This window comes from Glycine max, chromosome 1 (genome assembly GCF_000004515.6).
Source record: "Glycine max cultivar Williams 82 chromosome 1, Glycine_max_v4.0, whole genome shotgun sequence".
Lineage (NCBI taxonomy): Eukaryota > Viridiplantae > Streptophyta > Magnoliopsida > Fabales > Fabaceae > Glycine > Glycine max.
This window is the reverse complement of record NC_016088.4, coordinates 15,922,599-15,939,877: the sequence shown is the minus strand read 5'-3', so window position 1 is coordinate 15,939,877 and position 17,279 is coordinate 15,922,599. Positions and strand designations below refer to the sequence as shown.

The 17,279-nt window shown below is 34.0% G+C and overlaps 1 protein-coding gene across 1 annotated transcript; it reads right to left on the bottom strand.

Moving 5' to 3' along the window:
* Positions 1–658: 658 nt before the first annotated feature.
* Positions 659–2,979, bottom strand: LOC100793478 (type III polyketide synthase A). Its single transcript, XM_003516751.5, has 2 exons — positions 2,778–2,979; positions 659–2,081 (listed from the first exon to the last, which is right to left on the bottom strand). Exons 1-2 carry the CDS (start codon positions 2,977–2,979, stop codon positions 1,117–1,119), a joined length of 1,167 nt encoding a protein of 388 aa, XP_003516799.1. The 3' UTR covers positions 659–1,116.
* Positions 2,980–17,279: the final 14,300 nt, after the last annotated feature.

Here is a 17,279-nt window from a genome sequence, read left to right as displayed (position 1 = left end):
CTCATTTTCAGTGTTTTCAATTGAGAACTGAAATCTCATTTCGGGTAAAATGAAATTGTGGTGGCAATGAATGTAATTTTAAGCAAATCTAAAAATACAAAAAGATAAGAAGTTAATATATCATAAATTTTCAGTATTTTTATTTCATGAAAACAGAAAACAAGAAGTCAAACCAAACATGTTTTCAGAATTTTAATCTTTTGAAAATGAAAACAGAAAATAAAAATGCAAACAAAACACACCCTAAATAATTTATGAAAAAGGTTGCTCTCTTGTGATAGTAAAAAAAAATTTGTCACGGGCTTAAATCTTAAAAACAGTCTATATTTCTAGAGGTAAGCTTGCAGGAGTAAAAACTCTACGTATTTAACCTCCTCAGATTATTTGGTTCGGTGGGAACCTTGTTTATTTAACTATCTTTTTTTATCTACAAGGTATCATCAATCCAGACTTTCAAAAAATTTATTTAAGAAAATTTAATTGTTTAAAATTTCATAGTAAGTGAAAATTCATTTTTATTTTTGCCCTTAACAATTTGAAATTGGATTAGAAAATAATTTAGAAAAGAAGGCACTGAATGAAGAAACTTCCTTTAACAGTTTAACTATGAGTGATTTGCATAAAAACTGTGTGCTTTGAAGTAAAGGACTCAAAGGAGCTAAATCTGGTCTCTAAAATGAACAAACATAAAAAAAAAAAAAGTGTAAATAATTTCAGATATTGATGAAAATATTAACCGTCAATATTACATGTGTAAATCATGAATGTGCTACTATCTCTTTGTAGGTGAGCTAAGGCCCACACATGAAAAAGTTAGGCATGAGTTGGTAAGTTCAACGAGTCATAATGATAAGTTTCAAAGAAGATGGAATTTTCTTCACAAGAGTTCCATGAAATTGATATTTGATAGCAAAAAAAAAAAAAAGCAACAAGAATCAAGAACTTAGAGTGAGGCATAATAAATTTCCCTGTATTGATATTCAGACAGTAATTTGCTACATCAAACTTTATTAATTGTTAAGGGAGATTTTAATTTTAAACCACAGAAAAAGAACACCATAGACTATTGAGTACATCCTTTGCTAGGACAATATGAAGACAAATTCATGTGTAAGATCAAAGGCTGCGCAGGAGAATGCCTTCAAAAGTAATTCCTGGACCAAATGCCAATCCCAAGCCCCATTCTTCTCCATCTTCTTTCAGATACTCCCTCATGTACTCCATGACATAGAATATAGTGTTGCTGCTAACATTCCCATAGTCCATTAGTGCCTTCCTACTGCACTCCAACTTGTCATTGCTCAATTTGAGTGTACTCTCAAGCCTGTTGAGAATTGCAGGCCCCCCAGGGTGAACAGCCCAGAACAAATCATTGAAGTCCTTGGCACTGCTTTTAGCCATGAGCTTCCTGCAGAACTCCTCAATGTTGTCTTCAATTTTCTGAGGAAGGTCCCTTCCAAGTTTGAAGTTTATGCCTTCTTCAGAGAGTCTCCCATCAATCACATTGTGTGTGTCAAGCAGGAACTTTTGGACAGCATAGCTCAACTCCATGAAGGGAGACTCTTGACCCATCACAGGGTTGGCTCCAATTATCACAGCTGCAGCACCATCACCAAAAAGTGCAGCCCCCACAAGATCATATGGCCTAGCTTTGTTGGGGGGTCTGAACCCAAGTATGGTGGTCTCAGAGGTAGTCAGCAGAACCCTACTACCAGGGTTGTTCTCTGCTATGTCCTTGGCAACTCTCAGGCCAGTGACACCACCATAGCAACCTAGAAAGTAGAGCATTACGCGACTGACATCGCTCCGAAGGCCAAGCTCATTCGCCAAGTAAAGGTCACCACCTGGTAGGCGGATTTCACTCGAGGAAACATAGACAATGTGGGTGATGTCTTGAGCAGGCCTTCCCCATTCCTTGATGCAACAAAGGCTGGCCTTTGTAGCCATCTCCACCACTGCTGGATTAGCTATTTCAAGCTTTTGCCTTATGGTTGGTGAGCCCTCTGTGGCCAATTCTGGGTACTTGTCAAGGATCTCCTTTGACATCACTGTGTACCTTGTCTTCACAGTGGTGTTCTTGCCTGACAAATGGAAAATGAAGGAAGAAAGTGTTGGCAGTTTAGATTAGTAATGTTTTTATATATAGTGATTCAAATTATGCACATATTTTTGTTAGTAGTTGCATGTAGGAGTGCCAAAGCACAAAAATCCAATTATCCTCTCAAGGTTTTGTTAAAGTTGCAAGGACCTGCAATTATAGTCACTGTGCGATGGCAAACAACATTGAAAAGACTTCCAAACCTTAATATTGCAAAAAATAGTCAACACATGAAGATGGTGTAACTGCCATGGTGGTCACAATGTGATAACAAACCACAATTAATTGTAAAGACTTCCAAAACCTTGATGTTGCCAGAAATTGTCAACAAAAGCAATTGATGTAACTACAATTTTGGTTGCAATGTGATAACAAACTACAATTGTTTTCATGATGCAATAATAGATATCTCCAAGACCTTAATAATACGGCTGCGGTTGCAGACCACAATTTGGGATTTTCTTTCACTAGTTAAAACATTGGTAGAACAATCACTAGGATCAACCTAGTGACGAGGGGTTTTGAGTAGTTTGCATAAGATCTTAAGTTCAAATTTTGTTGTTTTCATTGTTCACTAAAAAACATTGATAGAACCAATTTTAATAGTCACTTGGAAGAAAAGTAGAAGGGTTAATATTTTTTATGAAATAAGAAACTAAACAACTAATATTGCACTTACAAAGACGCTCTAATTTCTCCTTAATATATGCATCTTCACACTTAGTGTCACGAATGTAGCCCTCCACCAAACACTCCTGAGGGATGATTTGGCTAGGGAAGGCCTTGCCTATTGCAAGTATTGTGGCCTTCCCGGGAGTAGGGACACGCCTAGTAACTGCAGCAAGCTGCTTGGAGCTACCATTAGAATCACCTTGAGGCATCTTTATGAGGTTTAAGCAAATACTACTATTACTGTAGAGACAATGAATTAAAACTCACATGGAATTCAAAAGTTCTCGGGTTATTATAAATGAGAGCTTGGAATGTAGTGGAGAAGAGGTTGGTGTGAAGCAAGTCTAGCATGTTGTAAGAAACTATTACCTAGGTGGAGTTCGGTGACATTTCTATGTTCATGGTTTAGATGTGTGAGGGGTTTCACAAGTCAACAATCTTTTACTTTCTTAGTTTAGTAGCACCGAATCCATTTCTAATTTGCAACACTTTTTGGAATACTCACACCTTTAGAGTTATCGGTACTTTGGCTGTTTAGGGGAGGGATTGTTTTAGATTGGAAAAAACAAATTAAGACTAACATCAATTGCTTTATTCCACTATATTCAGATTTTAAAAGATTTGGGGTTAAAAATTATAACTTTTGTTTGTAAATAAAATTTTTAAATTGAATTTATAAGAACCGATTAAGAGTTTTCTTTTTTCAGGTCCTTTTCATGAAAAATCGCTTTGAGTTTGGAAAATTTAATTCAAAATAATTTCAATGTGTTTATTTAAACTTTTAAGAAAATCATCTTTTTAATTAGTTTGAGAAGTTTATAATTTTTTTATTAAAGTATTTTATAAAAATAAAAGGTATTTTTTTGTAAAATTATAAGCAAACAAAACATAACATCTACTTTTCATAAAATGTCTAAAAATATATTATATTTTATATATTCCTAAAATCACTTTTTTTAAAAAAAAATTAATCAAACAACTCTTATTTAGAATCAACTTTTACAGATAAAAAAAGTCCAAAAAAAAAATTAACTTCTCTAAAGCCTAATTTTAGTTGTAATCAATTTGAACTTCCCTGGAAGTTGACAACGGAAAACATTAGCACGAGATTACCGACTGCATTTTAACTCTGCTATGATTTTATAGCTACCCAAGGAAGCAAATAATATAAATGACGATGGTGTAGAGTTGATATAGCTTAATTAATAATTTTAAGTTAATTTCACTTCTGGGATAATGCTGCGTTTAGAGGTGGTCATGGATCCAGATGAATCTAATAACCTAAGAATCCAAATCAATACGATCTAAAATTTTTGGATTGCTTCGGATCATTAGTTTGAATTGAATTGAAAAAAAAAAAAATATAAATCTGACTAGTTCGGTTCAAGTCTTTAATTTTAAATACGAGAAGTTAATCCTATCTAATCCAATTTCCTTAATTACTTAATATGTTTTATTTTTTGTATTTTTATTAGAATAAATTACACTACATCCTTATGTTTAAGGATTATTACACTTACACCCCTGCTTAAAATACATTTCTTTTGTCTCTCCTAAACATCATTGTTACCAACATGTGTTAAATTTAAAGTGAAATGTTAAAAAAGTCCTTGTCACTTAAGCCACCCTCAGAAGCGCTAGTGTTTGCTCTCTCAAACACACAGTTACACTCGAATGGTGCTTCCAAAACCTCCTTTTTCCTCCACCACCTCGCCAATCCTTAACCTCACCACCATGTTATTCCTCCCTTAACCAATTCTCGGCCTTCTTCATCGTCCATGCACCTATCACTTACGACGACAATGCCCACCAGTCTGACACTCAAAGATCTCCTTGTTGAATACGATGATGAGCTTCACGAGGTGATATCACTAGCAGATCGCCACGAAGATCGATGGCGACGTCTGGTTCAAGGAAATGCAGATCTGCTATGGACTGTTGAAGGGCTTGGAGGAAGGCATTGGACTGGTGGAGGTTGAAGCGTTTAGAACGGCACACATGATGGAGCCAGGACTCGAGGATCTCGAGGGTGGGAGCATTTTGATCGGGGCGTTTAAGACCTCAAAAGAGAGAGTATTTGGGCGCACACGATGATTTGGGTTCCTCTTTCTTCAACTGTAACGTTGGCGGCGATGCCGCAGTTCCCCCTTCGTTGAAAAAAAGGGGAAAGCATTTCTGGGTGAGAGTTGAACGATGAGTTTTCCCTGGAAAACTTCATCTACTGGGTCCATTTGTACAAATTTACTTGCTTATTTAAGTTGTTGGTGGCTTTGTAACAACTACTGATCTGAAATTTTAATTTGTTGGTTAATGAAGTTCAGTAATTGATCTGGACAAGGGTTCGTTTGAATTACTTGTTTTATTAATTTGTTGGTGGCTTTGTGACAATTGATCTGGAATTTTAATTTGTTGGTTAACGAAGTTTAGTAATTGTTCTAGACAAGGGTTCGTTTAAGTTACTCGTTTTGTATTCTATTTCTCTCATTTTCTTGGTTTCTTATTGTTACTAGTGTGACAGCAAAAACTACATATATTTCTTGCCTAGTGATAAACACGGGGATGCAATTTAGGAGACGCATGGTAGGGTGGATTAGAGTGGAGCGGTAGAGTGTTTGTTTGCAAAATTTGAGTGTAGTCCAAATCTTTAAAGTAAATTTGTTACTTTTGAGAACCCCAAATAAAGTTGGAACAAGTGTGGTCCAGATCTGCAAATTTATTTTATTAGTGTGCCAAAATCTATAAAAGAAATCAAAATGGTATTGTTAAAGGAAGAGATAAGGGCATTTTAGGAAAAAATATATCATTAAAAAACATGTGTTAGTCACATGCTTAACTTCTGTCAATATTTTTTACTGAGGGTTTGGGGTCACAGGATATGACAAAAAGGTTAGAGGAGTTTAGTATAGGATAAAATTAAGTAGGGAATATGAGTGTAATAAGCTTTAAACATAAAGGAGGGGATTAATGTACTTTGCCATTTTTATTAACATTTTGTTTTGAACCCCTCATTTTCTTTAATTATAATTCTATTTTTGAATAAGTTTTGTCTTTTCTTTAATTTTGTTCTATTTTGGAATAATTTTGTGATTTTTTTTTCTATTCATAAAGGTCACAAGTGTTTGCGAATTGCAACACAAGCACCATAATCTTGGTAAGCCTCCTTACTCTACCCCTGTTATTCATTGTGTTTGTGTAAATTTTCGTGAGTATATTTACAAGTTGCAAGTGTTTTTATTATATATTTTTTAATAAGCATGCACTTAATTGGAAATTATGAAATTGGAATTGTTTTGACTACTACTAAACTCCCCTGGCAATTTTGACGGCTACTTTAAGAAGCTAAGTTGTGTTGTGCTGTGTTTTATTAGGTCAACACAAACATGTGTTTTAGGGTTTGTAAATCTCACGTTTTGTTTAATTAATTTTCTAGACCATTAATTACTTAGTTTTAAAAGTCTTTACAACTAATTAGTTTAAGTCTACACACATTAACATTCTATTTAGGTGCCTTAAATTTTATTTTTATTGGTTATTTACTCATTTATGGCATATTTACAAAGATATCATTAAGAAGTTGACTGCTTTTTCTTTCCATTGACTAGTGTTGACTATAGCACCCTAAATTTGGGCTTACTTATATTTAACAAAATACTTTATGTTCAATCTTAAAACATCTCATTTTTAAATATACCCCAAGACGAAAATAAAATCATGTAGGCAAAATAAGTGGAAAATTTTAAAACTTTTTAATTCCAATTGGAAAATTCACTTCACATAGTAAAACTTAATTAATTAATTAAAGAAAGACCTTTGTTCTTCATTTTCAAAATATCATCATTAACTATTAATCGTTTTCTTTATACGGGTAAAGTGACATTGCATCACGTCAATTCACTACTGCAAATATGACTTTTTAAGTCAGTTGAATAGCTCTTTTAACGATGGTTTTGAACCGTCGTAACAGCCGTCGTCGTAGAAGGTGCAAGTATTTTAAAGACGGGCCTATGAACCGTCGTTGTAAATAAGACTTTCTACGACGATTGATGAAAATGTCAACATTTTCTACGATGGGTGTGAAAAACCGTCGTTGTATATCCATGATTTTTACAACGGTTGATAATGAACCGTCGTTGTATGTGACATGCGAAAATGGTTTTTTACACCGGTTATGAAATAACCGGCATAGTAAATTCAATATACTAAGACGGTTATACAATAACCGTCGTAGTATTGACATTTTTTTAAAACTTTTTTACGCCGGTTGTTTAATAACCGGCATAGTAAGTTCAATATACTAAGACGATTATACAATAACTGTCGTAGTAATGCTATTTTTTTATTTTTTTTTTAATTATTTTTCGGTATTGCATTGGCTTTTTTTTTTGCCTTTTTTTTTGAATTTGATGGGAACCAAAACTATAATAATCATTTTCTATATTTAGAATGATTTTTGACTACAACAAGTGTGAAAAAATCAATATTTATAATTATATCCATTACAATACAATAATACATCATTTTAAATTAGTCCAATATCATCCATGTAACGACGAACATGTGATTCAGGAAAAATTTGTCTCTCAAGCCTTAAAACCTGCGTTGCAGTTGTGGTTGCTACGAGTATTTAAGTGTCCAATTCGTGCGGTTGCATAGTAGACACAAGTGCAAAAGTGTAAGATTTCCTAATATTTTGCTGTATGAGTGGATAAAGACAAAAGGACAATGATATTATACAAAGTCAATTGATATTTTGAATTTGTATAGTTATTTTAAAAGAAAATAAAAAAGCTTGAGTACATAATTGGTATTCAATTTATTTCAAACTTTTGATATCTTATGGTCATTGAAAATTCATTTCTAAATTGGAATAAAATTGTTTTATAGAAGAAAAAGAGATAAAAACAAACAACGTGACATCTATCACGTGATGCTAATTATAAGTGATGGTACTAATTTGATTTAGGGCGCGATTGGTAAAAATAATTGATAAATTAATTAAAATTTTAAAAAACTAATTTTTAATTTAAAGTTGAAAGTTTTTAAATTAACTTATTAAATTTAAAGTATTTGATAAAATTAATTCTTAAACTAGTTTATAAACTAAAAATGACATAAATAATACAGTATGTCAGTTGTTTGCAAAATATTTTTTATATTATTATTTTTAAAATACTTCTATTTATAGACAAAAAATATTTGTAAACAGTTTTTTTGTGTGTTTTTATTACGATTTTTAGGTAGTTACAGTTTATATTTTTAGTTTATATATTGTCTTTGTATTTTTTGTTTAAAGATTATATATTTTATTAAATTTTAAAAATATATTGTATAAATAATAGAATAATTAAAACAAATAGTACAGTATTGAAAGATATACTATGTGAGAAATTTTATTAAAGTACTATGAATAAAAATGAAAAAAATGATAATAAACTATAAATTACAAGTTCGAATATTACTTTTGTGATGTACAATATTTGTAGTGAATATAGAACTTATGACTTCTTATATATTACCCTAACTATCCACTACTCAGTCAACTTAGTGGTTCATTCAAATATTACTTTAAATAGTATGTAAAATAAAGTTATAAAATAATATAATAAATACATTTTACAAACACATCTATTTAGTCTAATTAACTTATAAAAGAATTAAATAATTTATAAATAAATAAAATAACTTGTTAAACACACTTATTAGTTTACCCAAATCAAATTAACTTGTTAAATACTACTTTTTGATGGTATTAAAATTTATTTATTAATTTATTTTTTTATAAATATTTTTTCATACACAAATCAAATTTAGATTATATATTTAAAAAATAAAATTATTAATCAGATTATCCAGGTATTCTAACATGAATCATTCTCTATTCCATGCTCTGAATAATGACAAGAAATGTGCATATATTACAGACTATATTCTTATTTCTTAATTTGTTACTTAGCTAATATCAACAAAACATTTAAACTACAAAGAAAAAATATTACCTCAGCCACAAGAGTATCTTTTGTCACAGGATAACGTAACTCCAAGGGGTCTTCTTTTGATTCACGTGACTTGGCTTTTTGAACATTAATTAACCTCCGCAATACCTATTAGATCATCAAATCTAGGCCCATATTAAAATTATATATTAACTTGGTTTTAACATAAAATATTCTATCGAATTACAAATTATCAAATGCATATTTCTATTTTAAAACTTTAACAGCTACAAACTATGGGAGTATCTTCACAAACATTTAGTCTAAATTGAAGTTTTAATAAGTAATACATTTAAAAAATAAAAAACCCAGAATAGTTCATCTATACTTTAGCTAAACCCAATTCCCCAAGGAGTGATAATCAATACAAAGCAATACTCTACCAGAAAAAGAAAATAATTATCCCAGAAACAATAGCATAAATAGTCTAAAACAACAATGAAAAGATAATTATATACCTTTAACTCATATACTTATTTTTATTTTAATAATGATAATGATTGTGGTTGTGGGGGGTGTGATATGATAATTTATATCAACCAGGAAGCTTGTTGCCTTAGGTTTGTTACTAAATGAAACAAATTGCTACTACTTCAGTCCCTTTAAAACTTGTACTTTATTTAAAAACTTTGGCTTACTTGAGCTAGAACTTAGAAAACTACAAAAAATGTATTTATATTATAAGAGTTTAATTTCCATACCCTGTAAAAATATGTCAACTAATAAATAATCACCTTAGATGTGACCTTTAAAGTAATTTCCAAGTTTCGAAGGAAGATAGGAAATTTTTTTATTGGTTTGATCTGTAATGTGAAAGGTCTATTATGTATTTTTTAATCTCTCTCAAATTTATTGGTTTTTCTTTGAATAACTTAGCTGCGTTACTAATTTCATGAAGATGGGATAAACTGTCAGTCTTAGAGTACCCCAAGAAGTTTTGAACAAATTAGGCCTCATAATAAAATTCTAATAATTAATTGACACTAACTACATATTTAGTTCAAGATGCTTGAATTTTAATCTAAACTTTATTACATAATTAATATTTTAACTCAAACAACATATGCATGTTTGGGAAAAGGTTGGTGAGACCAAAAGTAAACGAATCAAAATCGTTACTTTTGCATTCATTTTGCCTTGGACAGTGAACTGAATGTTGTTTGTTTTCTCATACTATACACAAGAAAATTTCTCCTAATTTGCACTTGGTAGATGCATATGACAAGGGGAGATTCCCAGATTAATAAAAAGGAGCTAAATGCTTTTTTGTCTGATGAGTCATTGGCAAATGTACCTTTCCTTGTACTAGGAAACAAGATGGATGCACTTGATGCAGCATCAGAGAATAACTAGACAAATAAGAATCTTTTGTCTAGTTTTGTACTAGGAAAGAATGCAAGATAGTAAATAAGAAACAAAAGGACTTAAATGCATTATTGTTACAGAACCAACTGTTCATGTTGGTGTCATTGCTTAGAGATACAAAAATTTAGGAAATCACCCTATAGACTATCAACCTATAACTTAAAGTTGACTTAACAATGGCCTTATGCATTTATGCTATTAAAACTGATTTCTTTACATGTAGCATGTTAGAAATTAAAACTCTTCCCCCAACGATAACAGTTATCTAGATGAGAACACTTAATGAGAGTAATCTGTGTGTGATACTATCATAAATCATCTCCATAAATATTCATCAGTAGAAAGTCATTTTCTTTTATTTTACAAAAGTAATGACCATTGTCATTTGCTTAAAAAATATATTATTATTAGGTACTTAGTACTATATAAAACAATTATATCTTACAGAAATGTTAATTTATCACAATTTCTATGGCGATGTATACTATGGAAACAACTTGAGATATCATTGGCTTTTATATTGGGCCGCATTTCATTTGCAATTCTATTAGCAGAGGCTACCATACTAACCAGTGGAGTTGATTTATCCCTTTTCTCTATCCTAGTACATGCTGGAGGGCGGCACGAGGGCATTTTTTAGTTATAATCACTAAATGATATTAAAAGACTAACTAAATTATATAAAATGTAGAGTAGAACACATCCCTGTTAAACTAGGCTTCCTCCTTCTACGTACAACTCTGGATAACCATATAGTCACCTGCTATTTAAGAATCATAACATGCTAATATTTTGGGGAGTATTTCTCCTTTACATCAGAACTTATATGTTAAGGTTTGAGGACTAAAACCAACTTTCACCATAAGTACGGAGATTAAACATATTTTATTATTTTTTATTTAAATTGTTTAGTCTTTTATTTTGGTACAAGTTAAGATGACTTGCAGCAACGAACCAAGACAGATAATAAAAAAAACTGAGCAAATATAACATGAAAGTGTTTGGATTTCAAATATCTCAGGACATGGACGATTTGGTCCTAAGTTCTTGCAGCCATCAATATATATAGATGAAAGGATATGTAACAAACTGTTGGCTACTTCAACAATTAGTGTATGAGATAAGAGTCAGAGGACCTATGGAGCATAAGGTCATACAATATGTCACATGGTGTTGTCCTACAGAATTTATGTGATCTAGTTCATAACAAATTCATGACATAAAAACATCAGAATTTATGTGATCTAGTTCATAACAAATTCATGACATAAAACACCATAATTTATGTGATCTAGTTCATAACAAATTCTAATGACATGTACCTCTTTACAGATAGGAGGTTGCTTCTTCCCTTTCACCAAACAAGAGTTAAGATTCAATTACCTATATTATCAAATTTGAACATGTAAACTTGATTTCTAAAGTTGTGTTATGCTATACAAATCAATTCACACAACAACCATACTACCAGCATTTGACCAATCAAATGAAACATTGCTTTGAATACTTACATTTGTTGGGTTCCAAAGAAGTAAACATGCACTTTCTTCTGATCAGAGGAATAGCCCCACTTCTCCGCCTCACTTACCTGCCACCAGCAAAGAACTTGAAAAGTCATGAAATAACTAGTTAACTACTACAAACAAGAAGGGAAGCAAACATAAACATACTTAATTTTATAACCTAAGGCCCCATTTTTCTTACATTGTGATTTAGGGTGCATTTGACCACAGCCTAACAATGGGTGAAATTTAAGGGAGTAAATTTTAATGGGCAAAAAGTATGTTTAATTAGAGTGAAAAAAGACAAGAGAAGTTACGAGTTCTTTTGTTGTAAAACTAGCACTAATCCTGACAAGGGGAAACATTGTCCAGTGTTGCCCCTCTCCTCCCTCACACCCTTGCTTACATCTCTCTCAAAATAGAAATATTAGCAATATAACAAAACATTAATTAAAAACGAACTTTGAACACACATTACTCTTCTATTAGCCGCAATTAATAGAACTAAATTAAACAGGAAATAGAAGGAGGCTAGGGTTGACGACATTACCAGTTCAACGAGGCTAGGGTTGGTCGAAGCCCACCGTTCGAGGAACACGAGCTATGGTTCGCTTCGATGCGCCTCACTTTAACAAAACCGAACACCGTTTAGGTGCGTCAACTACTCAGCTTCGATGAGGTTGAGGTGCGTCAGCTTCGATGAGGTTCAGGTGCGTCAGCTTTGATGAGGTTGAGGTGCGTCAGGTTCAATGAGGATGAGGTTGAGGTGCGATGAGGTTGAGGTGCGTCAGGTTGAGGTTGAGGTTGAGCTTCGATGAGGAATATCACGAGAGAATGGCTGAGAGGAGAGACAACTGAAGAGGCTAGGGAGTAAAAGTAATTAAAGTATACAACGACGGTCATAGGGAAAAAACCGTTGTTGTCTTAATTAGTGGTAATTACAACATTGCCACTACAACCAATTCTACATCGGTTATTTGTTACCGCCTTAAAATCTACGACGTAAAAAACAAAATTTGTATTACTAATTACAAAATTGCCACCGCGTCATATATTAAATCGGTTCCCTAGAACCGTCGTAGATTGCGCGATGTTAAAACCATTATTTCTAGTAGTGATTACTTCTATACATCATCCCAAATAATAACCATTCATTCTTCGACATAATAGAAATATAAACTAGGTGTACCTCCGTGGCCACCAAATGCATACATAAATAAGTTTTGAATAAGTATCAAGGTCATATGCATTTTAGTGGTAGAAATAAGTAACAAAACAGTAAGGAATCACGTATGTAAAGACGATCGAATAAGTACAAAGATCTGATTTCTAAGTCTACCTAAGTCAAACACACAAAAGAAAAAGAGGGAAAAACATAGGACTCATAACAATTATCTATATCCCAAACCTCATGTAGTTAGTTGTACCCAACAAAAAAGTTTATGTTAGATCTTGGGAAGTATCCTAGCCAAAACCCTGTGAAGAACCCTAGTGAAAGTCCTCCATTGGGCCTCTTCCATCCTCACATGCTCCTCTGTAGTGTCCTCCTCGACATATCGAGATCCTTCCCAACCATCTTAGGATCCTCCTCAGGATGTTCCTCCTTCTCAAACTGAAAATCATCCAAATCTATACCATAGGCGGTGCCAACCTTCGTGCACCCACTCCCGTAAAAGTCAAGTAATGAGGCTCAAATGGAAATGTGCAAACAATAACTAACATTGACCTCAGAGATATCTAGGTAGAAGGAGTAGCCTTTGAGTTTGTAGGATAAGAGATGGGTCTGTTAGACAATGATGAAGATGAAGATGAGACCTCTATGATATCCACAAGTGCTGCATGACGACAATACAATGGGATAGGCTGAGTTCACCAAGCAAAGTAATCAAAGTCTTAGGCTACGTGTAAGGCTCATCCACTGACGTGATGAGGAAGCGCAAGTGTCCCACGAAGTGGTCTTTGTTCATGACCTCATCATGGATCCACCAACCTTCAAACACAATAATCCAAAGTCAAAGATCCCAAACAACCTACACAGCCATTGCGTGTGGTTTAGTAGCGATAACCACTCACGATAACCCTAGTTTGAGTATCTAACTCATAACACCTTCACATACTGGGTCCCATTACAATTAAGCCACCATGTCTTAATGGTTTTACATAACTTTATAGATGACGATTAAGAGTACATGACCTATGTCCAGTACTAGTGACATGACCCTCTCACCAACCATGGTTATAACTCCTTTTAATCAAGAATGCCAAGTCAGTTTTGGTGAGTCCCCCCACACTAATTGGACTTTTAACCGAAATATCAAAGATCACACTAGAAGAGGGGGGTGTTGAATAGTATGTTAACTAAAGATATAGACTTTTTCACAAAGAAGTGATTTTCATGAGTTAAAATGCAAGAATACAAATATGGTCTATGTTGTCCAGTGACTTAAAAATAGTTTGTGAAAACAAAGGACTGTCATCCAAGTATGATAAAATATAATTTTCATAAAGGTTTTATGAATAATACTTATGTGACTTAGTGTGTCAAAGTAAGCTGGAGAAAATACTAGTTAAAGCTTAAGAGAGAGGTCAAAACACTTAGTTTACATTAGTTCACTCAAGCTGAGCTAGGTCCAGTTCTTCTTTACAAACTATAAAGGGTTCCACTAATCAATAATGATTACAAACAAGTGTTCTAACCTTCCACTCTCGGTTAAACAAGTATTCTCAAGGTCACTACTGACACACTATTTTGACTCCCCCTGATTCTAAGAACATCCAAGTATTGTTCTGTTACTAAGTCATTCCTTGCTTTCACAAACAGATTGTTTGATTGAATACAATGATTCATATACTCAAAGAGTGGATAAACAATAAGCTCAAATACAAAAGATGAATTTGCCAGGCAAATGATACAACTGTTTTAAGTATAGAATGTATTGTCCAATGACTTGTAGAAAACAAATCTTTCACTTTGATGCTTCACTTCATATTTCACTTCTTTACTTCACTTTATAACTTGAGTCTTTATTTATATAGACTTTAGTGAAGTATCCGTTGTGGGATCCATGCTCGCTTTCTTGATATGACCGTTGTCTCACATCTAGGCATAGAGCAACATGGCATGCTTTGGTTAGAGAGAGGAATAGCAGAGTCAGACAACAACAAAAAAAGTACAAACAACTGCATTTGTATCTTCTTTTTGAGGAAGTGACCCAAGAGGAATATCCTTTGTTCATTCCTTTCTTTATGTCCTTATCTTAAATTTAAATGTTAGCAATTCAAACATAATAGAGGCAAAATGAAATTTCAAGAGGTTAGGTTTGTGCACTTTCCTTTTGTCGCTAACACTGAAGCTTGCTTGATAAGCTTCTATGGAGGATGGATCTTTAAGCTTCAATAAGGTCCTTCTATGGTGATTTTCATCCATGGAGTTGCAACGAAAGATAAAGGAGAAGAGGTGAGAGGAGGCGCCATCCACTAGAGAATAAGCCATGGCAGGAGGAGCTTCACCACCAAGAGAGTGCCTTAGATAAGAAGCTTAGAGAGGAAGATTCAACAAAGGAAGAGAATGAGAGAGAGAGAGAGAGTGAGAGTGGCGTGGAAAGTAAAGGAGAATAGGGAGAGAAGTTGAACTTTGAAGTGTGTCTCATAAGTTTCTCATTCATCAAAGTTATGACAAGTGTTACACATGTTTCTATTTATAGCCTAGGTCACTACACTTTGTGATGCCACATTCATTTTCATTTCATGTGAATCTAAAAGGAATATTCCAAGAATATGCCAAAGGCATCTTAGCATATTCCCTTTAGATGCCACGAGCATGAAAGGTGTGACTCTAGCACATGGGAAGCTTCCTTGAGAAGCTTGGGAAGCAGGGAAGAAAACTTCCTTGAGAAGCTAGAGGTTAGCTACTCACACCCCTCCAATAGCTAAGCTCATTCCTATGCCAAAATAGGCTTGGCTTCTTGGGTAAGGAGGAGGCTAACATTCACCTGGCTTGGGGAGGCTGAAGCCCTGATGAATCTTAGCTACACACATCCCTCCAATAGCTAAACTCACACCCATGCCAAAATACATGAAAATACAAAAAAGTCCCTACTACAAAGACTACTCAAAATGCCCTGAAATATAAGGCTAAAACCCTATACTATTAGGGTACCCTTAACTTGTAGGGTAGGGTGCCCTTAACTAAATGACCAAAATACAAGGTCCAAAATAAGAAAAACCTATTCTAATATTTTCAAAGAAAAATGGATCCAACCTTGGCCCATGGGCTCATAAATCTACCCTGAGGTTCATGAGAACCCTAAGGCCTTCTTCAGCAGCTCTAGTCCAATGCCAAAATAGGCTTGGCTTCTTGGGAAAGGAGGTGGCTGGCATTCATCTGGCTTGGGGAGGCCCAAGCCTTGATGAATCTTAGCTACACACACCCCTCCAATAGCTAAGCTCACCCTCATGCCAAAATACATGAAAATACAAAAAGTCCCTACTATAAAGACTACTCAAAATGCCCTGAAATATAAGGCTAAAACCCTACACTACTAGGATACCCTTAACTTGTAGGGTAGGGTGCCCTTAATTAAATGGCCAAAATACAAGGCCTTGATGAAGGAAAACCTATTCTAATATTTTCAAAGAAACATGGATCCGACCTTGGCCCATGGGCTCATAAATCTACCCTGAGGTTCATGAGAACCCTAGGGACTTATTCACCAACTCTAGCCCAATCCTCTTGGAGCCTCTTACTCATGGCTCTGGTGACTGGTCCCTTCCGAGGGAGGATTGCATCACCAGATGGTGTAAGCTCCATTAGAGCTTGTAGGTCTAGGATCTTCTTCATCAATGGATTCCTTTGCTTCTTGGAAGATGAATAGCAGCGGAATGGAGAAGGAAGAGAGAGAGGAGATGCCACTTCAAGGAAAAGATGAGTCTAGAAGAAACTCACCACCATAGGAGGCCATGGATAAGCGCTTGGAGGAAGAAGGAGATGAATGAAGGGAGAGGGACAGAAGAGCACGAAATTTTGTGCTCTAAAAGAGCTCTGAAATCTGAAGTTTAATATTCAAATGATCAAAGTTGAAAAAAATGCACACACATGACCTCTATTTATAGCCTAAGTGTCACACAAAATTGGAGGGAAAATTGAATTTCAATTCAAATTTCACTTGAATTTGTGGAGCCAAACTTTGGAGCCAAAATTTCACTAATTATGATTAGTGAATTTTAGTTATGGTTCAGCCCACTAATCCAAGATCAATTCCAAGATTCTCCACTAAGTGTGCTTAGGTGTCATGAGACATGTAAAGCATGAAGGACATGCACAAAGTGTGACTATATGATGTGGCAATGAGGTGTAGTAAGCAAATGCTCACTTCTTCGTCTAAAATTTAATTGGATTGGGCTTCAACCAATTCAATTAAATTTATTTCCAACTACACACATCAAATATTCACTTAGTGTATGTGAAATTACAAAACTACCCCTAATACAAAAACTAGTCTAGGTGCCCTAAAATACAAGGACTAAAAAATCCTATATTTCTAGGGTACCCTACCTATATTATAGAGCCCTAAATACAAGGACCAAATATAATGACATCCTAGTCTAATATGTACAAAGATAATTAGACCCAACGTTGGCCCATGGGCT